At 35.2% G+C, this 27609-nt stretch overlaps 1 protein-coding gene across 1 annotated transcript in view; it reads right to left on the bottom strand.

The window, feature by feature from the left end:
* LOC125652025 (adhesion G-protein coupled receptor V1-like) overlaps nt 1–27609 on the bottom strand; it is a 152909-nt gene that overhangs the window by 25497 nt on the left and 99803 nt on the right. The window contains exons 77-95 of the mRNA XM_056165905.1: nt 24664–24826; nt 23443–23556; nt 23170–23351; nt 22810–22995; nt 22488–22649; nt 20951–21038; nt 17341–17490; nt 12201–12394; nt 10908–11048; nt 10582–10734; nt 10060–10206; nt 9544–9689; nt 8077–8281; nt 7018–7121; nt 6432–6557; nt 5783–5890; nt 5130–5297; nt 4369–4452; nt 977–1040 (exon numbers count right to left, since the gene is read on the bottom strand). Of these exons, the coding sequence (XP_056021880.1) occupies nt 977–1040; nt 4369–4452; nt 5130–5297; nt 5783–5890; nt 6432–6557; nt 7018–7121; nt 8077–8281; nt 9544–9689; nt 10060–10206; nt 10582–10734; nt 10908–11048; nt 12201–12394; nt 17341–17490; nt 20951–21038; nt 22488–22649; nt 22810–22995; nt 23170–23351; nt 23443–23556; nt 24664–24826 (2685 nt within the window). The remainder of the gene's footprint in view (nt 1–976; nt 1041–4368; nt 4453–5129; nt 5298–5782; nt 5891–6431; nt 6558–7017; nt 7122–8076; nt 8282–9543; nt 9690–10059; nt 10207–10581; nt 10735–10907; nt 11049–12200; nt 12395–17340; nt 17491–20950; nt 21039–22487; nt 22650–22809; nt 22996–23169; nt 23352–23442; nt 23557–24663; nt 24827–27609) is intronic.

Below are 27609 nucleotides of genomic sequence, written 5' to 3'. Positions count from 1 at the left end.
AATAGCATCCTTCATAATTTACACAACCTGTCCTCATTGAATAGCATCCTTCATAATTTACACAACCTGTCCTCATTGAATAGCATCCTTCATAATTTACACAACCTGTCCTCATTGAATAGCATCCTTCATAATTTACACAACCGGGCCTCATTGGATACCATCCTTCATAATTTAAAGTTGAGGGATTTAAGGGTTACCATTTAAGTTACATCTCTGCCTATGAGAGTAGAATGTGTGAGATGGCTATATACCTCTATGACTGCCTACAGGAGTAGACATACAACAGTATACTAAAATCACTGTCTACAGGAATATTGGGGATGGTCAATACTTACATTACTACCTACAGGAGTGGGGGGATTGGGATGGTCAATACTTACATTACTAACTACAGGAGTAGGAGGATTGGGATGGTCAATACTTACATTACTAACTACAGGAGTAGGAGGATTGGGGATGGTCAATACGCACATTACTACCTACAGGAGTGGGGGGATTGGGATGGTCAATACTTACATTACTAACTACAGGAGTAGGAGGATTGGGATGGTCAATACTTACATTACTACCTACAGGAGTGGGAGGATTGGGGATGGTCAATACGCACATTACTACCTACAGGAGTGGGAGGATTGGGGATGGTCAATATGCACATTACTACCTACAGGAGTAGGAGGATTGGGATGGTCAATACTTACATTACTACCTACAGGAGTGGGGGGATTGGGGATGGTCAATACTTACATTACTACCTACAGGAGTAGGAGGATTGGGATGGTCAATACTTACATTACTACCTACAGGAGTGGGAGGATTGGGGATGGTCAATACGCACATTACTACCTACAGGAGTGGGAGGATTGGGGATGGTCAATATGCACATTACTACCTACAGGAGTGGGAGGATTGGGGATGGTCAATATGCACATTACTACCTACAGGAGTAGGAGGATTGGGGATGGTCAATACTTACATTACTACCTACAGGAGTGGGAGGATTGGGGATGGCTGATGGCACTGTGAAGGTGTCTTGTCTCCTGAAATACATTTTCTAAGAATAGTGATCCAATATTGATATACACTAAAATTTGATCTCTGAATAAATTCCATTCATTTAGTGAATAAACCAACATAAATCATTGTATACTTACAACACACTATGCTCTAAGGAACTTAAAAGCACATGATAAAACATACCACACAATTCTCATTGTAACATATTTCATGCTGAATCCTGAATAACTTGTAAGAGTATGATTAATTTGAGATGAATACATATATGATGTAACAAATGAAAACTAGAGCTGTCCTCATGGAGAACACTAAAACCCGACATATTTGAAAAACTATAGTATCAATAGGAAACATCCTTATCCTATGGCAAATCAGTGTGTGAAACACGGTGAAGTGAAAAGGGTAATCATTTATGCCATATGGCCTGTAAACCGTTCTCCTATCTCAGAGTCCAAGTTTGTCTGACCTTCAACCTTTGGACACTAAAACTTGATAGGAATCATCCTCAACCAATGATAAGTTTGGTGAGGGATGATGAGTCTGTGTAATAAGTTTGGTGAGGGATGTTGAGTCTGTAATAAGTTTGGTGAGGGATGATGAGTCTGTAATAAGTTTGGTGAGGGATGATGAGTCTGTAATAAGTTTAGTGAGGGATGGTGAGTCTGTGTATTAAGTTTGGTGAGGGATGTTGAGTCTGTAATAAGTTTGGTGAGGGATGATGAGTCTGTGTTCAGTTTGGTGAGGGATGATGAGTCTGTATGATGAGTCTGTAATAAGTTTGGTGAGGGATGTTGAGTCTGTGTATTAAGTTTGGTGAGGGATGATGAGTCTGTAATAAGTTTGGTGAGGGATGTTGAGTCTGTGTAATAAGTTTGGTGAGGGATGTTGAGTCTGTAATAAGTTTGGTGAGGGATGGTGAGTCTGTGTATTAAGTTTGGTGAGGGATGATGAGTCTGTGTATTAAGTTTGGTGAGGGATGTTGAGTCTGTATGATGAGTCTGTAATAAGTTTGGTGAGGGATGATGAGTCTGTAATAAGTTTGGTGAGGGATGATGAGTCTGTAATAAGTTTGGTGAGGGATGATGAGTCTGTAATAAGTTTGGTGAGGGATGTTGAGTCTGTGTATTAAGTTTGGTGAGGGATGTTGAGTCTGTAATAAGTTTGGTGAGGGATGATGAGTCTGTGTATTAAGTTTGGTGAGGGATGTTGAGTCTGTGTATTAAGTTTGTTGAGGGATGATGAGTCTGTAATAAGTTTGGTAAGGGATGATGAGTCTGTGTGTTCAGTTTGGTGAGGGATGATGAGTCTGTAATAAGTTTGGTGAGGGATGTTGAGTCTGTGTAATAAGTTTGGTGAGGGATGTTGAGTCTGTGTATTAAGTTTGGTGAGGGATGATGAGTCTGTAATAAGTTTGGTGAGGGATGATGAGTCTGTAATAAGTTTGGTGAGGGATGTTGAGTCTGTGTAATAAGTTTGGTGAGGGATGTTGAGTCTGTGTATTAAGTTTGTTGAGGGATGATGAGTCTGTGTTCAGTTTGGTGAGGGATGATGTGTCTGTGTAATAAGTTTGGTGAGGGATGATGAGTCTGTGTAATAAGTTTGGTGAGGGATGATGAGTCTGTATGATGAGTCTGTAATAAGTTTGGTGAGGGATGTTGAGTCTGTGTAATAAGTTTGGTGAGGGCTGATGTGTCTGTGTATTAAGGTTGGCAAGGGATTTTAAGTTTGGTGACCCCAGATGTGAAGGGAAATCTGTTAAAGCTCAGAAAACCATTTTCCTATGTCAGTACCTAGTTTGCTTGACCTTGACTCCAAAATCACAACTGACGATATTTGTTCTGTGTACTGATTATTGGTGTAAGTACTGATAATTGGTGTAAGTTGTTATTATTGGTGTAAGTACTGATTATTGGTGTAAGTTGTGATTATTGGTGTAAGTACTGATTATTGGTGTAAGTTGTGATTATCGGTGTAAGTACTGATTATCGGTGTAAGTACTGATTATTGGTGTAAGTACTGATTATTGGTGTAAGTTAGATCATATGAACAATGTGATTCCGCTTTATTACTTATGCTGTGAAAATACAATGTACATGTATGTGTAAATATTACCCCCAAAAAACCAAAACATGATTACAATAATGCAATATTGATAGCAACTTTTAAAGAGTACAAAAAATCATCTATTATAAGTTTCCATTCATGACAACAACAAAAACTTTTTTACTCTTCAACAAAAATTTAACCTTACCTCATTGAACACTTCTCCAAACGAATTTCAACTTTTGTAAATACAATTCATGAACAATTAAACAAAATTCTATTATCAGACTTGGGGAAAACTCAATTTCTAAAATTAAAAGATTACCTTACATTGCCTTTGGAAAAATATGAGCAATCACAACTAACAAAAATTGAAAACTACAACTCACTTGTTACTTAAATAGAGATTTAGATAAATATGAAATTCAGAAAGGGGTCTTCCTCTTCCTAATCTGAGCATTACCTATTCTATGAAAATCTTCTCAAGTGTTGCACTCATGAGATACATTTTTATTAGAATAATTACGATAGAGTTTAAGTCTGATATCACTTAAAAGTGTTAGAAATTATATAGGGCCATTCCTCCGAAAGTACTAAGAGACCCGGTGTTAGGAGTCCCTCCCCTAGGCCAGCAGCAAGGATCGAAACTTTGACCCTGTCAAATTAGTTCAGGTTGTAATCCTGATCATAGAGTCGGAGATTCAGACTTTGCCATTATAATCTGGTAGTATACTAGACTTGTCGTAGTGTTCGAGAACGACTACACCTGAAGCACCTAACACCGGACACCTAGTAGCACCGGACACCTAGTACATATATAGTACTATCAATAAATTATTGCATTAACTATTATACATTTTCTTCATTGATATAGATAGGTACCTTCGAAACCTATTATTGTAACGAGCCTCATAGGTACCGGGTAGATACCTTCTTGGTGTCATACCATCGATTATATAATATACATCCAACAGAACGTTACACAAGTAATCTCAAATTAATGCACGCCATAGAAAGTGATACTATCTTATCATTATCAATTATGACTCTGTAACAACAAAGTTTCTAATCCTGAAAATCAAATAGAGTCTTCCTCTGTCTAATCCAAGTATGATGAATAAAATTTATAAAAATCTTTTCTCAAAGAATTAAGTTATCGCATGCCGTAAAAAGTGCTAGAGGAGGAATAGAAGAACAGATGGACACTGGACACAGTGATATGAGCATGAATAAAACACACTCTCAATGTACATCTACCACAACCACTGTCCCTCTGTTGCTAAAAATGTATAAAATGTTTTCTCTTACTGTGCAGAATATTTGTAGTTCAGAATTTGTTGCAATGGCCATCTTGCTGCAGACATTTTAGCATAGACACACTGTAGGCTGCTTCTGTAAAACAGATAATAAATTTTAATCAAGTCATCAATGTACATATTTTCCCTGAGCATCAGTTCAACTTGTAAATATAAGAATATTTCAAAAAATATCTTCAACTGTAGCATAACACCCACTTTCACAATACATGTACAAAATACTTTTAAACTAGAGCATTCAAGAAACACACCTGGCACCTGCTGTGACCTTGGAAATGACCTTGAATCCCATTAGGTGCTATATCTCACTGTATTAAGTATTTTCAGGAATTTTCAACATAGAATGTTCTGATCATTTGAAAGAAAATTTTACTCCAGACAGACAGATGAAAAGACAAGCATCCAACAGTTCTTTCTGTTTGTATATCATGCAGAAAATAATCTTTCAAAAATCACATATGCACCAAATGGCAAGATGCATACATATCAATTGATAGGGGAAAAGTTCAGAGAGATGATTTAAAATGTTACATTTCTTACTAATAACATTGGCCTTCATTTTTCACCCCACCCCCCCCAAAAAAAAAATGCAGAAGTTGTGCTTTAATCATGAATCATCAATCTTAAATGGCAGTTCAGATATTGCAAAGAAAAGTGATCGAAACATTAACTTCCAGACAACATTCTTAAACCAAATCAACTTAGCTAATAAAACTAGATTACAGTCTCGTGATTGATGCTCTAACAACTTACATTTCTGGGGGGGAGGGGTTGGGACACTGAGTGCCAGTCAGTGAGGCGTAGGCCAGATTTTCCATGAGATCAGATAAAGAGTGACGTCCCCTGGTAGCGTCAGCCTTGTTTGGGTTCATCAGGTTGCACAATACATTCAACAATTGGTTCAAAACTTGAGACGACATCCTGTCATAGAATTAAAAACATTACAGAGTATTGCAAGGTAGATTTGTACAGATGGACAGAAATTTAAACCAATCGATAGTAAAAATCTGCTATTATATAATAATGTTACATTTTAAGTGCACTATGTCAAAATAGTTGTCAGGGTTTTGACACATTGTGCTTGAGCTGAGGGTATAGAATACAATGGGAGGAGCCAAATAATACATTACAGAGTACTTTGTATGGCTTCCTACAAAAAGTGGCTTTCACATTATAAAACATTGACAATTTGCTCAGAGTATCATCTTAAAGCAATGCTTAAAATCAATTTCATAACAAAACCTGGTAAATAGTTTATTGGCCAAATATTCATGTAATACATACTAAATCGAAAACACTTCCAGTAACAGTTATCTAACAACCATATGTATTGCAACACCATCCAATGAAATTGAGTAATTTTCTACAAACTTGAAATGACATTTGGATAAAAGGAGATGTCCCACCTTCTTCTTTGACCTTCATCTATCATGTCCTTCAAAATATTCTCAACCAGTATCATCTCTGTCTGGTCCAGCCAGTTCTTAGCAATCTCATCCAATATGCTCAAAGTTCTGGAATGTAAAAGTTTGGAACTTCATACAATTCATGTTAATTTTCTTCCAAAAGAGAGTATCATTACACTTCATGACATATGCATGCAATCCAGCATCTTGAAAGCCTGTGTTACATGAGATATGGAGATATTACATCATCCCAAGGATTGTTTCAAAGCTTTTTTACAAAGATAATGCATTTTCCATAACACTTTCTGTTTGTTTGTTTCTTTCTTTTACATCACCTCGAGAAGTTTTAACTCATAAATTTAGACCTATGCAAGATGCCCAGGGCTGTAGCAGTTTGGCTTTTTTCTAAATGTGCCAACAAGAACTCCGTTTATAAGGTCTCATCTAAAAGACCCATAACTCTCACTTTTAAATGCTAAGGATTTAGTGAAGGAGCAATCACTACTTATTTTTATATCTTAAGTTTGACCTGGCCAAGACACAAGCTGGGGTTTCAAACCCCGGACCTCCCAGTCACAAAGCGAATGCTCTAATTAATGAGCCACTGTGTCGTCCACAACATTTACAGTGTCTGTAGAGATCAGCTTACGTCAGAAGGTTGGTGTCATTGCTTAAGGATCCACTGTCTCTGTCAGTCACTGTTGTCCAGATTGACTTGGCTGCATCCTCCACAATCCTTATGATGGCTCTGTTATAAGAGCTGTCTGAATGAAGGCTGCAAAACATGAAAATATTCTAAGAGTTTTATCCCTTCTCAGATTGCTAATACATGCTTTATGAAAAGTATGTCAGCATGAAGCACTGCAATTCATACCCCTATATATTTTCAAAATTGAAATTCATTTCTTATATCTACATTCTGCTTTCATTTCTGTCAGAATTCCTAGTCATTAAAATAGACACACTATAGCTATCAAGATTCATACACGCATTGTTCACTATAGTATTGCATTCATGAAGAAAAGGTTATCATTACAATTACTAAGATATCAAAAAGAAATACATTGGAAATGTAAATATAAATGCATAAGATACTAGCTTAATACAGTTTTAATCAATACTTGCATCTGATGCGCCTTTAAAACTGATGATGAGCATACTGATGGCTACCTTTTATATGCAATAAAAATACAGAGTTTGTGAAGTGAACGAATAAGGAGGCCTGCCTAGCTTACCTTGCTCCCCCTGTTGGGGCTTTGAGCTGCACAAAGAACTGTTTGGGGAGAGGATTACTGGAGGCAGTGACTGGGGTCATACTGATGTCTATGTACTTCAGCTCCTACAGGAATAACAAATAAACAAGAGGCCACATTGAGAAAAATTAATCCCAAACACTTTGGATCCTTCACTAATGAATCATTGGTTAATGATTTGATATAATACATCTATAATTGTAACTACAGTCAAATGTTTTTGAGCAACCTTCAGTTTGGCAACTTTCTGTCATATGTGACTATAAAAATCTGTCCATTTCTAGAGATTTTTAAAAAAAAAATCATGTTACCTCTATAAAGCTTCTACCTGTCAATTATAACCAATTTGATATTTCCTTTGGTAGATCACTTAAAACAGGTTTGATCATATGTTTTTCTTGAAAATCCTACAGATATTCCTCTGGACCCTTTCGAAGCTACCCCCTCAGTTTGGGGTCACATTGGTTTGAACAAACATGAATGTAATATTTAACACCATGGTGATATGATCATAATCTGCAGACCTGTTGTATTTATTAATTCTTATGGAAAACTTTGCACCTTTAAGTTAATCATGGTGCCATCCTTCTCGGCATACAAACTTGAATCTACAGCTAAATGTACATAACGAAGAAAGGTTTTTTCTGGCTTCAAATGGTGATAGAGAAGAAGATTTTCAATTGTAGTTCTAACCCTATTTTCTCTGCAGTGCCATTTCCTCTAGGTGGGGAACATGGACCTATGTTTGAACTTTTGAATCATTCAATCCTGGAATGCTGTGTGAGTATTTGTTTGAAAATGGTCAAGTGTTTTTTAAAAAGAAGTAAAAATGTGAAAAGTTATTAAACTTTTAAGCTGATTGGCTTGGGTGAGTTAACAAGTAGGTATAGGTCTTTATTCTAATTCAATGTCAGTATCCTTCACTTTGTATAATACTTTACCATGTATTGTACCTTTACTATGTATCGATATATTAATATTGATAAAGTGCCGATATATGAATATTGATAAAGTACCGATATATTAATATTGATAAATCACCTGTCTGTTTTCTTCAAATTCTAAGGTTCCCACATTTGCCTGATAATCTTCACTCTCTAGTGCTGGATTTATCCTGATTCCATAAAGAGATTCCTGATTGGTCATCTGTAATGTCTGATAGCCCACCTCCACACGGTAGCCACGCCCTTTCAGCCTCTCCACTTGTAAACGAACATTTCTGTCACTTTTCCCAATCACAACAACTCTTTTAAAAGAAAGATAAGATAAATTGATAAGACATTTCTATACACAATAAATATCAACAAAATTAATCAATAATTCATAGAATTTGATGATCCTCTGCTTCAAGAAAAACAAGAGACCCACAGGCCTTACTGGTCACCTGAATACTAGTGAAATAGCAGATCACTACTCCCAAGGGCTATGAAATCTAGAAAAAAAAACCTGTTCTAAATATCTAAGCTAAATTCTAATTTTAATTTTGACTCTCGACCCTCGACTCATCAAATATCAACTGCCAAAATGTGATGAATAATTTACCATTTAGAAAATATACTGACATAACATATACCTGTATCAAATTGTAGATATCCAAAAAAAATATTATTAAAAGTAATACGAGTCCAATCTTCTAAATCAGATCCAAGACTGTATCACATGTATTAACCAAATCCGATGAAGCACAAAATGTTGGTCAGTATGTAGGTAATGTAGGTAAATTCAGCAAGTTTGGATTGTAATACTCTATGAGGTGAGGACCTAAATGCTGTCCTTAACAAGAGTCACTGACACACAAAATTCAAATTGGAGGCCACATCTGGCTTGGATTTTTCAACAACAAAAAACTTAAGTTGAAACTCAGACTTAATACAAAAGAGATTTTACTGAAAATTTTGACTGCTCAAATAAAAGAAAACTCAATCTTAAGTTTGAGATTTTTTCGAGAAAGCCAAGCCTGGACTACGAGTTGGAAGAAGCATCCCAAAATGTGTTAATGATAAAAATTTGGTTTAATTGTTTTTCATCTTGTCATAAGGTGAGAACAGACCTATATGCTTTCTACAGACACACAGACGGACAGGAAAGGAGAATAAACACGGGGCTTCCTGTAGTCCATCAGCTTTGTTGTGATATGATAAATGGGGATGGGGGGTGGAGGGGAAGACACAGATGTACAAGTATGGAAACAATGTCTCATAATACAGACTGACCAAACCTTTATAGACAGGCATATTAAAGCAGTCACTCCTGCTAAACAAAACCTATCCTAAGCACCACACCCCCTCATACATGATTATTCTGATAATCGGAAGTATCTTCAGAATGCACCTCTTCTAACATGAAGTGTAGAGAATTCAAGATTCCAAATGTAATCAGACTTTGTATAGTGTACATCTGAACCAGTTTATTTCTTTAATAATAATGGCCAGCTGATTTTTGTTAGGGACAGGATTTGCATATTTCATCAGTGCAATATGGCAAAGATATTTTAAAAGTGTATTTTACCTGGAATTTTTCGTAAACTGGATAAGTCCTCTAACATTGTCACTGGGTTCCACAATCACCTTAGCAACAACATTCTGTTCATCAAGACGTGCATCATTTCTGACACCTGTAAGCACCACTATGAACTCGTGGCTCTCTTCTGGTTCCTGAAATAATCCGCTCTTCAATTTTTCAAATGTGTAGATTACATTGGCATAACAAGATTTCTTCATTCTCAAGTGAACAAGTTGTTCAAGTGCTTAATTACAGTCCACTATGGTATAAAGTATTTACATAAGTTTAATTGAATTATCGAGACCTTAGAAAACATTACATTGCTGCTAACCTGATAATCAATTTTAAATAGATATTGAAATTATCATTCATTTTCACAAATCCAAAGAATGTCCTATCAAAGCAAAAAATCATTTTACAGTAAAATTTCATTTTATGGTAAATTTCTAGCATTTAATTTTCATATCTTTCACAATTAACAACATTTTTTTTTATTCAGATGTTTATTTCCCTCACACACACCTGGTCATTGACGAGGGTAATGTTGAGCTGACAGGTGTTTTGGAGGGCAGGACAGGTTGTGGTCCCTGCGGTCAGTTGTAGCTGTCTTCCAAGGACAGCATCCTGTGCCTCAGTACTGTCCACAGACAGCTTAGTCTTCCAGGTCACCTGTTTATAAAATTCACATTCATTGGATTTCCTTTACATGGGTACTCTAAAATGTTGAAAATGGGCCATTCTGTACAATATAATGCTCCCTATTTCTTACAACTTCAACATTACTGGCACTTGAAAATTTGTCTGTAACACATTGTATGATGTGATAAACTCAGCAAGATTTGGCTCTGATATCTGCACCGATCATGCTTATATACACTAAATATATCACACCCAAGCCAAACCACACTCATTCTTTAAGAGGTTAGAATTTTTCTATCTTTAAGAATATACCATGGCAGAAATACCAACCTAAAATGGAGCTAGGGACTTAAATGGTCATAACTCTGAGGTTATGATATACCTGGTATCTTGTCTATAACTCACCACCACATCCCCATATTTTGCATCACTTCTGGCAAGAGTCAGAGAAAATGCTGGAGATGTGTCCTCATTGACTGTGATGACCTTTGAACTTTGAGCAAATCCTACGACACCATTGGATAAGTCGTTCTGTCTTATTGTAATGACAGAAAATCCCTACAAGAAAACAACTGATTCTGAATTTGAAGTAATTTACAGCTGCTAGATCATCTGCATCTTCCATATCAGAATCAAGTAAGTCTTATAAATCAGCTTCAAATCTACAGGTAAAGGTTAATAGTGATAAAAACAACAATAGAGATATCTATGTAAACTTTTCTTTGACCTACTTTTTTGCCTCCATCTGGGGATCCTTTGGCTATCCTGGCATCGCCTGTTGGTTGAGCAAGATACACAATAACTGTCTCATCTGGCTCAGGCAGTGTGTCTGAGAGTATCTCAACTGAGACAAACTTCACCTGCTCATTTTGCTGCTCATTAAAAATGACATACACTGCATTACACACTTAGTTGGTTGTACATTTTTTCACAGACATTGGAAGCAAGGAGGGGGGGGGGGGTAGAAAAAAAATTAAAATGAGAGAATAAGAGAATGATTTTACAGCATTGAAAACAAAAAGAAGTATTGTAGTATACAGGGGAATATTTGCTCCTGTTTTATTTTCGCCACTGTTGTCAGTGGGCAAATTCAAGATTGGGCAAAGCAGTTTTCTCTTTTATCTTTCTTTTAACACAACTGTGTCTGGGCAAATTAAAAATGGGGCAAAACCATCTGAAAGTAAAGAAGGGCATAAATTACACGGGGCAAAAATAACCCTGTATACAGTATCATATGAAGAAGTCAGTCCTTTCCCAAATTTTGCATTTTTCTCTTAATCACAGATTTCAAATCATCTGCAGTACAGTAATTCAACTATAGACATGATCCATACCATAAAATATTTAAGCATAATATCAACAATTCTTTAACCAATAGAAAAGACCAAACTACACAATCAACACACTTCAATGTTTTGTAATGTGGGTTATTGTGTACGAAATCAATGACCTTGAACTTGCTTTTACATGTATAAAAATGTATTCAAAAATGAAAGAAAAAAATCATTTATTAAACAATTGTATGTTAACCTGGTTAGTTAATTTCCATTGGTATCTATGCAATGACCAATGTTAAAGTAATACTAGCTCTCATTTTGGTGTCAAAAAAAAACCTATCCAGAGGCTCTGAATGAAGCAAGATTATACATTATTGTCTTCCCGTACACAAATTGATTTCTATATAATGCTATTCAATAGAACTAAAAAATTTATTTTGATAAAATCTCAAACTTTTTTTTAATCTTATCAATTACTATGGTTAAAGTTACATACAAAACTATCATAATGGCACATTTTTGCAACAATATAAAATTTTCAGATTTAGAGCTACTACTATAACTTTATATCAAGGGATTATCATTATGAACACACACTCAGTTAAATTTGTACCATGAAGTCCTTCAAAATGGAACCAAGATTTTAGAATTATTCTGGCGTTTTGTTGATGAGATATTAATCTGGCATTTCATTGATGAGATATAATCTGGCGTTTCGTTGATGAGATATAATTTGACTCTGCATACCTTGAACTCCACTCTGGTATCCAGCATCTCATAGTCCCGGACTGCTGTGGCTGCATTCACTCCATTCCTGGCCCCCAGGATCTGGGTAATGGTGTCATTAGAGGAGGGGTTCAGCTCGGGGACTATCTGGGTAGTCCAAGATTCTCCTCCACCAACTGTTCTCACGCGTGCGCTGATAGTACCATACAAACCACCTAAACACAATCAATGATAGTACCACACAAACCATACAAACCACCTAAACACAATCAATGATAGTACCACACAAACCACCTAAACACAATCAATGATAGTATCACACAAACCACCTAAACACAATCAATAATAGTACCACACAAACCATACAAACCACCTAAACACAATCAATGATAGTACCACACAAACCACCTAAACACAATCAATGATAGTACCACACAAACCATACAAACCACCCAAACACAATCAATGATAGTACCACACAAACCACCTAAACACAATCAATGATAGTACCACACAAACCATACAAACCACCTAAACACAATCAATGATAGTACCACAAAAACCACCTAAACACAATCAATGATAGTATCATACAAACCACTTAAACACAATCAATGATAGTACCATATAAACCACCTAAACACAATCAATGATAGTACCATACAAACCACCTAAACACAATCAATGATAGTATCATACAAACCACCTAAACACAATCAATGATAGTAACATACAAACCACCTAAACACAATCAATGATAGTACCACAAAAACCACCTAAACACAATCAATGATAGTATCATACAAACCACCTAAACACAATCAATGATAGTACCACACAAACCACCTACACACAATCAATGATAGTACCACACAAACCATACAAACCACCTGAACACAATCAATGATAGTACCACACAAACCACCTAAACACAATCAATGATAGTACCATACAAACCACCTAAACACAATCAATGATAGTACCATACAAACCACCTAAACACAATCAATGATAGTATCATACAAACCACCTAAACACAATCAATGATAGTACCACACAAACCACCTAAACACAATCAATGATATTACCATACAAACCACCTAAACACAATCAATGATAGTATCACACAAACCACCTAAACACAATCAATGATAGTATCGTACAAACCACCTAAACACAATCAATGATAGTACCACACAAACCACCTAAACACAATCAATGATAGTACCATACAAACCACCTAAACACAATCAATGATAGTACCATACAAACCACCTAAACACAATCAATGATAGTATCATACAAACCACCTAAACACAATCAATGATAGTACCACACAAACCACCTAAACACAATCAATGATATTACCATACAAACCACCTAAACACAATCAATGATAGTATCACACAAACCACCTAAACACAATCAATGATAGTATCGTACAAACCACCTAAACACAATCAATGATAGTACCACACAAACCACCTAAACACAATCAATGATAGTACCATACAAACCACCTAAACACAATCAATGATAGTACCATACAAACCACCTAAACACAATCAATGATAGTATCATACAAACCACCTTAACACAATCAATGATAGTACCGTACAAACCACCTAAACACAATCAATGATAGTATCACACAAAGCACCTTAACACAATCAATGATAGTACCACACAAACCACCTAAACACAATCAATGATAGTATCATACAAACCACCTTAACACAATCAATGATAGTACCGTACAAACCACCTAAACACAATCAATGATAGTATCACACAAAGCACCTTAACACAATCAATGATAGTACCATACAAACCACCTAAACACAATCAATGATAGTATCATACAAACCATACAAACCACCTAAACACAATCAATGATAGTATCACACATACCATACAAACCACCTAAACACAATCAATGATAGTATCATACAAACCATACAAACCACCTAAACACAATCAATGATAGTATCATACAAACCACCTAAACACAATCAATGATAGTATCACACAAACCACCTAAACACAATCAATGATAGTACCACACAAACCACCTAAACACAATCAATGATAGTATCATACAAACCATACAAACCACCTAAACACAATCAAAGATAGTATCATACAAACCACCTAAACACAATCAATGATAGTATCATACAAACCACCTAAACACAATCAATGATAGTATCACACAAACCACCTAAACACAATCAATGATAGTATCATACAAACCATACAAACCACCTAAACACAATCAAAGATAGTATCATACAAACCACCTAAACACAATCAATGATAGTATCATACAAACCACCTAAACACAATCAATACATGTGTCTCAAAGCAATCAAGCTATTTTGTTGACAGCATCTCATTCAAGACTATCATCCAATTATCTGTTAGTAAAGTAATTTAGCATTTTTTGCTTGTTCTTTCTTAATTTTTCTGAGCATTTAACAGGAAAACTATTTACAGATCAATAAGGTTTGACTGTATTATGGCACGGCATGTGAATTTTGCTAAGAATGAACGACCATCATTCAAATGAACATATCTATCATCACAATTGAATTTTATAAATGTTTTATAAAATATTAAAATAAATTCTCTTAAACTACAACTCTATGGTTCTTTAAACTGCAATTAAGGCCAAGTAAAATTAATTAGTAGATTATCATTCCCGCCTGCCCCTCGAAAATCACCCCGCCCCGATTTTTTTTATTTTTGAAAATTACGATTTCCGGATATTTTTACGTCCGGTCCAGTATCGTAAACGTACTTTGTTTCACTTTGCCTTTTAGAAACCCAAATACACATGTAATTATGATTTATAAAGCCTTTTCTCAATGAGAGAAGGCATTTTCGAGGTCAAGAATACCATGGCGAAAAATAAAAAATAAAATCCTTCCACCCGCCCCATTTTTTTGTGAAGTTTGAATGATAATCTACTAATTAATTTTACTTGGCCTAATTAAGGACATATGCAACATCTCTCAATAATATATAATCTTTTGATACATTTCCGGTACAATTCACTTGCATCCTATCTTGTTTCTACAAAAAAATTAATTGGGATATATCATAAAGTTTTTTTTAGTGTTCACATATTTTGATAGTTCCTGGTTGTACCTAGTAAAAATATAAAGCCAGTTCTTATGGATTACAAAAGGTTGTCTATATGGACATCACTAAGTTATTGTGGCAAAGAAGGGGAGAAAAATCTTTGGATCGACCAGAGATTGAACCCAGAAACATTGCATTACTAGAGAGGTGATCTAAACATTGAACTAAACAGGCTGACACACGGAGTATGGTAATATTACTACACTATAAGATTTAAACTGATTTCGGAAATCATCAAACTCTTCATATAGAGGAGATGAAAATCTGATTTTAGAAAAAAATGTCAGAAATGTCACATATGACCTAACAAGTAGATAACGTGGATAATAAAACAGTTATTTCATAGATCTCCAGGAAACAGTCAAAACTATTGTTCCTCAGTGGTGTGAAAACCTAATGAATTATTGCCCTCTGGTGTGGGCCTTGGGCAATAGTTTATGAGGTAATAATTTTTACTGCTTTCCTGAGATACATGAAATAACTGTATAATGTTAAAAGTTCAAAACAGTCAATAGATTGAAATGAACATAACCGTATATACTCGCCTATAAGTCGGTCCGCCTATAAGTCGGTTGTATTTTTTAAGGTTATTTTGTACTAGGAATTTGTCAATTGACCCGTTTATAAGTCGGTACAAATTTTTGTCAGAATCGGTTGACATTTTACCTATGTTTCAAATTATATTTTGAGAAATTAATAATTCTGAGGTGCTCAATATCCAAGCCATAACTGTTTGGGGTTTAAATGCATCCCCTGATCTATTATGGACAATGATCCCTTGTTTACCTAAGCAATTATGGTCTCCTAATGACCAGTACCTGACACTGTGTTTACTTAGTGGCACGCACCTCTCCAAAACTGTTATTGTGGGATTCTGGTATAATTCATTGTATCAACAATAGAGTTTATAAGAGTCAAGAATGATAATCTAAATTATCTGTTAACAATATTCAATCTTTTATGAAATATATTTCAGCCGGTATACATATGAATATTTCAATATTAAATCAGGTTCGTAATTCAATTTTACCGATAAACAATAGATTAGTTGAATTGAAAGTATTAGTTACCAGTATGTAAATAATTTTTAACTAGATAAAAATATGTAAATACTTGTACTTTATACATAATTTTAAAATATATAAACAATACAATATGTCTAGATATTTGTGAACAATAATCATCTGTGTGGTAGTCCATGATGATCATCGGAGTTGTTTAAAAAACACTACATTACGCCCTCCAGAAAAATACCAATCTTCTAAGGACGCGCCTATAAGTCGGACATAGAGTTTTGGACCAAAAATTTACTCCCAAAAATCCGACTTATAGGCGAGTATATACGGTACTCTTAAACTACCTATAATAAAACATAAATTTGAATGCTTACACTTTCATTTAAGTATAACTAATTTTCATCTTACAGGACAATGTCTGTGTGCATTTCAAGGTAGGTTATGGGAAGCATACATGTAGTTTGGACAAAATTAAAACTAGACATCTTATAAAAATACTATAAATACTTTTATTTTTATTCCAATGTACATCCCTTGTCTCTAATAAAGCATGGAGGCTATCATATTAGTTTGGTCACTTCAGGTCAAGCAGTTCTAAAGATAGGACTTGTATCCATTATTTCTTTAATTACCTCCCCTTGGATGGAGTCATTGTCCTTCATTTGACCTTAAATTTGCTAAATTCGTCAAATACGTACAATTAAATGCTGACTGTTTCGCCTTTGACTTCATATTTCTCTACTTCTCACCTAACAGCACATGCTACTCCCTTGCTGATTAATCTCTATTAATTAACAGCTAAAATCACTTCTTAAGCTTATCATTTCTTGTATTTCAGATGCTTCACAAAACTTTCTTGGTGTACATGTACTAAAACACTGGACATTAATAATATGTTAGGTGCCTGGATAGAAATTGCATGAATTGTATAGAATTGTATATAAAGATGATAAAAATTCTAACATTTAGATACAATCTGCATTTAAAATACTTATACATGCCTGTTCTTCGGACTGTGAAGTTAATCTGTCGGTTTTCCTCGTCAATTGCAAATGACGTTGGTTCAAGGTTCAGCACCCCATAAGCATCGTTGCTTTCTTTGATTTTGACAACAGAACTTGAGGCCAAATAGCTCAGTCTAGGAGATATTTCTGGGGGGGAAAGAGACAGGTAGCATGAATGTTAGACAGACATAATACAAGGGGATATAACATAAAGCATGTTAAGATTTTGACTTAGTAGGATTATAAGTAGAATTAGGCACAATTCTAGGACCTGCTAAAGTCCAACCTAAGGATGTCCTAGACTGTAACAAAAAGACTTATCTAATAGCTAAGTAAAATATTATGAACTTCATTAAGAAATGTCTCTAGACTATTTCAAAAAATTAATAACTGCTAAGATTAATTTTCAACAAAATACTTATCATAGAATCAACTGAATTCATGGGTGTAATTTTTCAGGGATTGTCGAGAGTGTGCTGGGATAAAATTCCATGGCTATGGTTTCTGTGCAGTGAAACATGATGTAGATTGTATATTTCATTTAAGAAATAAATTTCATTATGAAAATACATGAGGGTATGAACTGCGACACTTGGAGCTGGCATTCTACTTTTATTTCTGTCAGAATTCCCAGTCGTTGATTCAGAATTAGATGTACTATATTTACCGTTATTTATATTCATACACTTACTATAGAAATGGCAATACAATTTGGAAAGATAATAAGACAAAAACATTGGAAATGTAAATACTGTGGTTTGAAAGTTATATACACAAGAAATCTACAAAAATTAAACCACCAAGAAATCTCTAATGATTCCATAACATTTAAGTCTTAAACAAACCAGATGTCTCCATCAAGACTGAAGGCCTACTTGCCTAGAATTTCCTGTTATTCACCTGACTAAGTGATAATATTCACAAATTTATCATCTGGACTTTTTCAAATTACATAAATAATAAATGAAATATGATTCCTCCTAAGACTAAATTTCCTATGATTCCGGATCATTTTTCTTACGTAACACATCTCTGGTACTTTGAAGGAGTTGTCCCTTCTACCACCTGTGGATGATTACATGTACTTAACACATTTGTGAAGCTGTTCATCACAATTAACAGAGAAACTTACATTATCAAAACAAGGAACCAAGGTATAATTAATACATGTATTGTAGCCTTGGAAATGACTCTGAAGAGGCTTTAGTTTAATGTCATCTTTCTTTGTCCACAGAAATACAAATGTAAACTAGTAAAATTGACTCAAAATCAAAGTATTCAAATTCTAAGAATAGTGGGAATCTCTGAAATTCAATTAAATGGGTGAATTTTGTGCAAATTGAAGTGACTGTTAGAATGAATGAAACTTGACTTTTGAAAAGGAACACAATGTTGTTGCAGTAATTGCACTTGTGCATCATAATTCCCTACAAAACTGTTTTCCATCAAGCTTCTGTTTTTGTATGATTTAGGTAATACCATTGTGCTTAATGTGTTAATGTCTACTTCATAATTGCTGTCAATTCACCATTTTAATTAGTTTTTACTCCTTTTATTGACTCATACAATTAAATCAGCTGGGACACCTTACATTTTATTCCTCTGAAGTCACATCATTGTCCAAAATGAACAACTGATTACAGATATGAAAGGCAAAAACATTGGAAATCTAAATATTGTGGTTTGAAAGTTATGCATGAGATGTATGAAAATTGAACCCCCAAGAAATCTAATGATTCCATAGCATTTAAGTCTTTTACAAACCAGATTGAAGTCACCATCAAGACTGACGGTCTATGCTTGCCCAGAATTTCTTGTCAGTCACCTACCTGACTATAAGCAATATTTACTTCATCTGGACTTACTTGAATCATGAAATATGATTCCTCCTAAGAATTTTCCTATTGATTCCTGATCATTTTTCTTATGCAACACATCTCTTGTACTTTGAAGGAGTCATCTTCTACCCCCTTTATGGGACATCTGTGTCAAGAGCTTTGATCATAATCAACAGATGCACTTGCGTTATAATTTTCATCGAAAAGCAGGACGAGGAAAAACTGATACATGTATTGTAGCCTTGGAAACTACTCTGAGAGGGCTTTAGTGTAAGGTCATCTTTCTTTGTCCATATTACAGCTTTGATTATCAAAAGTCAGGGGCATAATGCAAACACACTATTTGAAAAATAACGCAAATAAGTTATTCTACGCAAACATTTATATGTTTTAAAAATAACACATTATTGTTATTTTCAATATTACATGGTCATTGATTTCGTCTGAAATCTTTGGTTTTTTGGTGGTTGGGCATATTTCCCACCGGTATATACATGTATTGCATTCTAGGATGTAAAAGAAGATGTAGAGCACAGACTGACTCCCATCGTTGATGGCGGCATGTAGCAGACGGAGCTTGAGTAGAATTTTACTTGTTATTATGAGGTGTTATTTAATTTTGGGGGTGAAATTTTTATTGACAAATTAACAATTTTCCCCACATTTCCAAAGGCTTTGAATACTTTTCCTGAATTAAGCAAGGTTCTATCTTAAATAAAACAAATATTTGTGTTTGTCTTGGTGCACCAGCAAAAATCTCAGTTGTGCATATGGCAAGAACGGAGAGGGGTTGACATAAAATAACGTGAATTGAAAAGGGGAAGGGGGGGGGGGGGGAGACTGTGCATTTCACTCACAATAATCCAACCTCCCCCCCCCCCCCCATTTTTGTGTTAGTTACATGGTATAATTGTATAGTAATCTTAAGCACTTGAAATATGAAATTTGAGCAATGTCATCAATAAAATGTGCAGGTCTTGGAGCTGCTACTCATAATATTGGTGTTTTTGCTATGATTTTTTAATAAGGATATAAATAATCTATGTTCGGTTGAGAATGGTCGAATTAGAACATAAGGATGGATGGGAACAGATAGCAGTAGGTCGGCTAAACGACTCAGGTGACCTAGAAAATCTTGATGCCTCTTGGATTGGTGTAATTGTTGCCTAGAGAATAGTTTCATCTTGTTGCAAGAACTTATACTTCACATAGTTTGAGTGATACATGTATTAATGGGTATTTCTGCATGTGTGTATAAAGATAACGTACTGTATAAGTGGAATGTCAATGTTACACAGACATAGAAGACTGTACGACATTGTCTGTATTCTGCTGTAAATCATATCATGCTTGTAGTATGCTTTTTGTATGTAGAGGATCGTAGGGGTATCGTAGTGGAAGCGTGGTAGCGGCATAACTAAAATGACTCGAGTAAATTCCTAATACTGTTGTTCTGTACTTCTTTGGTATTATCTCTGTGAGTACTTACTTGGGATAATCTCTGTAAGTACTTACTTGAGATAACCTCTGTGAGTACTTAAGATAATCTCTGTGAGTACTTTGTTGGAACTATCTCTGTGAAAACTTACTTGGGACAATCTCTGCGAGTACTTACTTGGGACTATCTCTGTGAGTACTTACTTGATATAATCTCTGAGAGTACTTACTTGAGATAATCTCTGTGAGTACTTGAGATAATCTCTGTGAGTACTTACTTGGGATAATCTCCGTTGGGTACTTACTTGGGATAATCTCCGTTGGGTACTTACTTGGGATAATCTCTGTTGGGTACTTTTCTACGTGTGTCAGGTTGACAGTAAATATCTCCTCTTCTTCTGGTATATTGTCTTGACGAACCTAAATTCAACACAAAACATGTCAGTAGATAAAGATTTTGTTAAATCAGAATAATTTGTATCATTGCCATGCACAGCTTCAGAAATAAAACAAGAGGCCCACAGGCCTTATTGGTCACCTGAATACTAGTGAAAAAGTATCACTACTTCCATGAACTATGAAATCTAGAAAAAAAATTCCTGTTCTGAATATCTAAGCTAAATTCTAATGTTCAGCAACAGTATAAACAAGATGTGTTCTTAAAACTTCACTGCCCTCAAAAGTTCATACACTGATGAAAGGCTTTAAATAATAGATGTATTAACATTAAGATATCAAAAGATACATGTATGACTAATTTGGACTCAACCTAAAGTCATAACCCTGGGTTATGAAATTCACCATTTTTTGTGCATCCTTTTCTGCTATCTCTAAGTCTGCATTTAGATTTTATACAGTATCAGCAAACTTACACATACATACTATAAACTAAGTTTGGCCCCACCCTGGGGTCAGAACCCTTACTCTGGAGAAAATTAAATTTACAATTTTGGTAAAAGACTACCTGCTCTATCCATTTAGCACTGTATACCAAGTTTGGCCCCACCCTGGGGTCAGAACCCCTACCCCGGGGATCATGAAATTTACAATCTATGTCTCCCTTGTTCCAAATATGCTTCATAACAAATATGAAAAGAACTGGAATGATAGTTATCAAGAAGAAGGTAAAAATGTCTATTGTTCACACATTTAATAACATACCATTTTGGCCCCACCCTGATACCAAAACCCCTACCCCTGGGATCATCAAATTTACAATTTTGGTAAAGGACTACCTGCTCTTTTTAAATATCTATTTAGTGTCAATATAAGTATCAACCACACTAAAGAAGATGTTATTTAAGTGTTTTACACATAAACAAGTTATATACCAAGTTTGGCCCCACCCTGGGGTCAGAACCCCTACCCCGGGGATCATGAAATTTACAATTTTGGTAGAGGTCTTCCTGCTCTACATCACAATGCATTTAGTTTTTCTTACACATGTGTGGTTCTTGAGAAGAAGATTTTTGAAAATTGGTCAATTTTGGGCAGTTTTTGCCCTGTCCCTAGGGCCCCAGGGATGCTGGAGTCCTGAAAATTACAATTTATGTCCCACTTGTCCCAATGATGCTTCATACCAATTTTGAAAGAAATTGGACTGGTAGTTATTAAGAAGATGTTAAAAATGTTCAATTGTTAACACACAACGGACGACGACGGACGACAACCAATTGCAATAGGTCACCTGAGTCTACTCAGGTGACCTAAAAAAAATGCTCAGAAGCCCAAGAACAATGGCCGATGTCTAGAATACATGTAGATCACATTAAGCTCAGTGATACATGTGGCTTAAGGATATCGAGTCCTCAATATCTCATGGAATGCAATAAAGAGCAGTGCAGAAACATTCTGTGTTTACTATCATACCTGTATAGTGATGAGGCCTGAGGTCACTCCAGGGTCCATCACTATGGCATTCGTTTCCGAGGTGATGAAATCTGAACCTCTTTGTGCACTGATTTCTATTGACCTGTATGTGATCTCTATTTTACCCTCCGAACCATAAACCCTCTGGACCATTAAACTAATCTAAAACAAACACAATTACTCTTTGTTAATTGCATTAATACCCACAGTCATCATTATGCATAAAACATTCCATAAGTAATTTCTTCCTATATTTTAGTGGTTTAGATATAAAAGTGAAGGAAATTACAATGATAGTGTGATGATTCTGTAATAGTCTTACTGTGCTTTCCATTTCCGAGACACTCTGAGGGTGTGTGGAGTTAGGAGCGAACCGGATAATCCCGTGAGGTTCCAGTTTAATGACATTGTGAGTGATGGACAGTCTGGCTCCTCCCCTGGCTGTAGTAGGGGGCGCTTTTGTCAAATGAAGGGCAAACAACTCTGTTCTATTTAGAACAGCAACAACCTTTAAAGAATGAAATGTTCATATTCACTTGATATAATGAATTTTCTAAAAATTTAAAATACTTTAATTCCAATTGCTTTTACTCTTAATCTCACCCACAAATATCTTTTGTTACAAACAAGCAGTTATGCAATCAATATAATCATCTTTTGAATCCAGATAAAGCCAACTTACAGAAACAGTGAAGTTCTTGGTTTGTATCCCATGTTGAATTGTAAGAGATCCAGTGGGTGGAGTTATCTGCCCTTCAGTGAAGAACTCTGGTTTGCCACCAGAGGGAAACCCACTGTTCCATGGGACATGAATGGTTCCATACAGTCCCTGGCGAGTTAGTGTCAAAGTGGCTGTTCCCGTCTCTATCAAAGGTCAAATGAGAATATTTACGGTGTCCCTTCTTGAGAATGAAAAAATAGGCGGTCTTAAAGCACACAGCAAGTTGATTTTTACCTTCATCAATGTTTCCCAGAGTATCTGTGAAGCCCACCTCACTGTTGCCAGCCAGTGCAGGGACCTTGACCTTTGTCTCAGTTTCTCCAGCTTTAAAATTGGGTGGGTCTGTCACTGTTGGTGAATGGCACAAACAGTAAGTTTTACATATTCTCTCTTAACCTTTTCCATTTGGACAGATTCTATTTTTACTAGAGATCAATTTTTGACAATTTTGCAGGTCTATGAAATTCACAAAAAATATTTTTTTTTGTACAAAAGAAATCTCTTATGTTGTCATGCTTCTCCTACAAAGCTAATATTCAGTTAATTGTACATATATACAAGCCCTATATCATGGCTATTCATATTTAATTCACACATACTTTTGATGGCAAGTCTTTACTACTAGAATAGCAATATAGCAATACAATATATTTTTGTCTAGTACGATGCATGCATGTTTATTGTTTCAGATATACAGAGTACTCAGAAATACTGTGTTCAGAAGAATTTTCAGCTTTACATAATTATGTACCACAGTTTTATGTTGTAAAATACGTTATAAATATACTTTTTCAGTGTTTTTCATGTACTGAAATCATGATATGGAGGAAAAAATATTTATACCAGTAAAAGACATTGCTCTCTTATATCAATTTATAATTTAAAATCAAGATAAATTATGCATTTAAGATTATTTCAGTAGTAGAGGAATCAACCAAGGATTGCCAATTGGGGTTACACAATAATGATAGCAAACATTCTATACCATTTTGCGTTTGGACATTTTTTTTGTGTGTTCATATAAATACGACAACTAATTGGTATTTAAATAAGCTATCACCTTTCCTTCTGTATTCTTAGTTAATTTTTTTTACATGGATTTTGCATTCATGCCTTTGGTGAAACAATGTTGGTACAGTCTGTACCTAATCACTGTATCCATTTAATTTTGCAAATCAACACACCAAACTGTCAAAGAGTAATACATTAGCTTTCACCCTAAACTCAACTATTGTTTATCTAGAGACTAAGGATACACATACTCATGAGTAGATGTAGAATCTAGTCCTGCATTAAGTTACAACATTAATAAGAAATGTGAATTTCTGTGCTCATCATTGATTTATGTGTAGACTAGCATTATGTCTGATTACATGCTCTTTAATGAAACAAGCCTCAGACATACAATCATGATAATCTGTTATAACCATGTGTGGCTGCATCAGTGACACATACCTCCTTCTCCCAAAAACTGGACTTGTGTTAAGGTAATTGTAAAGGTTGTGTCTAATGCCAGGAAGCCATCTCCACCAATCAGAATGTCCTGTGTCATCACAGTTGTCTTCTCATTAAATTGCACAGTCCCTGAGCTCTTACTCAAAATGACCCCTGAGAGTGGCTAAAACAGAAATCAACTAAAACTGTCATAAGGAGACTTATGCCTCACATAAAAGTATACATCCAACATGTGGCATATTTGAAAATATTATAACATATTGTATAAACTCCACATTTTCACCTTTTCTTTATCTACAATGCTTTATATATACAGTTGAACTTTCATAATTGGTATCTCCAACATCGATATCTTGAAAATCATAGAGATGGTGAAGTGAGTAGGAAGGTCAATTACATTTTAGTTACATATCTTAACCTTAATTGATATATTGAACTCTCGGATTTCCTTTAATAAGGTTTTTCTTGGCCCCCGATTGAGTTCAAGATAACAACATTTGACTGTAGTAACCATCAACCTCTGCGAACTTTACTTTTTGACCTTGATTGAGGATCATTACACATTCGTTTTTTAATATGAGCAACAATTGTGCCTGCATTAAAAACACATTGCTGGACAGGAATTTTGTAATGACAATATACATGTACATGTATACAAAAGAGACCTTAAAACAAGAACACAGCTATCTATAAATGAGACATCAAATCCGATGTATTTCATACTGGCATAACACACTCACTCACCCATACACCATTATGTTACCACACTGTGTCCCTTCTTGATCTTTGTGAGGAGATAATAACCATAACTTTCTCCCTAGGTCTGAATCACACATCACACAGATCTGGGGCCCGTTTTACAAAACAACTTACGACAAAGTCGCAAATCTTAAAGTGTATTACACAGTTGTTACTTTAAATGAATGAAGAAAAACTTTTCTGAGGCTTAATTTTTCCCATTTTAAATTAATATTTTGCATTTAGAGCGAATTATCTTTATACAATAAACTGAAAAATTCTAGTATTTAAAGTTGGTCGTAAGTCGTAATTTCTTTTGTAAATTGCACCCCTGGCCCCAAGGCCAGAAAACTTTTTTTTATAAAAATGAAACAGAGATCAAAAGTGACCTTATCTAAGGGCCTGTGTTACATGAACAAGTTCTGTTGGTGACCTTATCTAAGGACCTGTGTTATATGAACAAGCTAAGTTCTGTTGGTGGCCTTATCTAAGGACCTGTGTTACATGAACAAGTTCTGTTGGTGACCTCATCTAAAGACCTGTGTTATATGAACAAGTTCTGTTGGTGACCTCATCTAAAGACCTGTGTTATATGAACAAGTTCTGTTGGTGACCTCATCTAAAGACCTGTGTTATATGAACAAGTTCTGTTGGTGGCCTTATCTAAGGACCTGTGTTATATGAACAAGTTCTGTTGGTGGCCTTATCTAAAGACCTGTGTTATATGAACAAGTTCTGTTGGTGACCTTATCTAAAGACCTGTGTTATATGAACAAGTTCTGTTGGTGACCTCATCTAAAGACCTGTGTTATATGAACAAGTTCTGTTGGTGACCTTATCTAAGGACCTGTGTTATATGAACAAGTTCTGTTGGTGGCCTTATCTAAGGACCTGTGTTATATTAACAAGTTCTGTTGGTGACCTCATCTAAAGACCTGTGTTATATGAACAAGTTCTGTTGGTGACCTTATCTAAGGACCTGTGTTATATGAACAAGTTCTGTTGGTGGCCTTATCTAAAGACCTGTGTTACATGAACAAGTTCTGTTGGTGACCTTATCTAAGGGCCTGTGTTACATGAACAAGTTCTGTTTGTTTGGATATGCTGGAAACACACCTATAAATGCTTTTTATAATCATAGTCACTTAGTCTAATGCATAAAACATAAGTCAGATGCAGCATTCAAAGCATACGTAAAACGTATTATCCATTGATGTGGTTTATGAGGAAATTTTGTTTGCATGCTACTTGTGAAAACTAGGGTACCAACACAAACCTGACATTAGCATTAAATTTTACTGTAACAGACACAGGGATCAAGATGGAGAACTAACAAACTGCCATGGGAATTCCAGTGTAATCCCTTTCGCCAGAGCTACAGCTGATATTTCATTTTCTGGGCGAGAACATGTGGGAGGCTAATGTTTTTGTTGTTTGTCAAAAGAGAAGATTATTGTACATTAGATAGTCAATCTGAGTGGGTTTTTCTCTCTAGGAGTCAGAAATTCTAATTTATGAATCACTCACCTCCTGGAGTTTATTAAAAACAATCTGCATTAAAGTGTGTTATAACATTCTCCATAAAACATGACTGCTCTACATGATCATAATACTGTTGTTCACATGTCTTGAGGAATGAAATTCTACTTCACTGTATTCAGTAAAATAAGCTGAATGCATAGTTATCAAATGTGAAGTCAACAATTTTTTCATTGAAATGTCTCCATGTTTAAGATTACATCCCTTATGGTGTTCAAAAAAATAAGCTGAATTAGATACGGAATCAAACTAAACCAGTCCTAACCACGGGAAATTATATCGCTTGGGTTCGAATTTATTATAAAAGAGTACTCTTTAATACTAAATTCGAACCCAAGCGATATAATTGCCTGTGGTCCTAACAAGACTTATCCATAGAGATATATAGATGAATATAAGAAAGATACAAATTTAAATTTTGAACACAAGTTACAGACTAGTAACCTACACTTCCTTTGACCCCAATCTTTATTGATATTCTTGAGTAACATGGAGAAAAAACAAATCTGAGTAACTCAGTAATGCCCTGTAGTTACCAACTTAAATCTAAACTTAAATAGGTGAAACCAATTAATTGTCCCGATAACAGATGGACGGATGGATGGATGGATGAAAAGACAAACAGACAGGCATGATGAAACCAATTCACCCTCAAAAGCTGTTTGTAAG

This window comes from Ostrea edulis, chromosome 5 (assembly GCF_947568905.1).
Source record: "Ostrea edulis chromosome 5, xbOstEdul1.1, whole genome shotgun sequence".
In the NCBI taxonomy this organism is placed as follows: Eukaryota; Metazoa; Mollusca; class Bivalvia; order Ostreida; family Ostreidae; genus Ostrea; species Ostrea edulis.
This window is presented reverse-complemented; position numbering and strand designations above follow the sequence as displayed.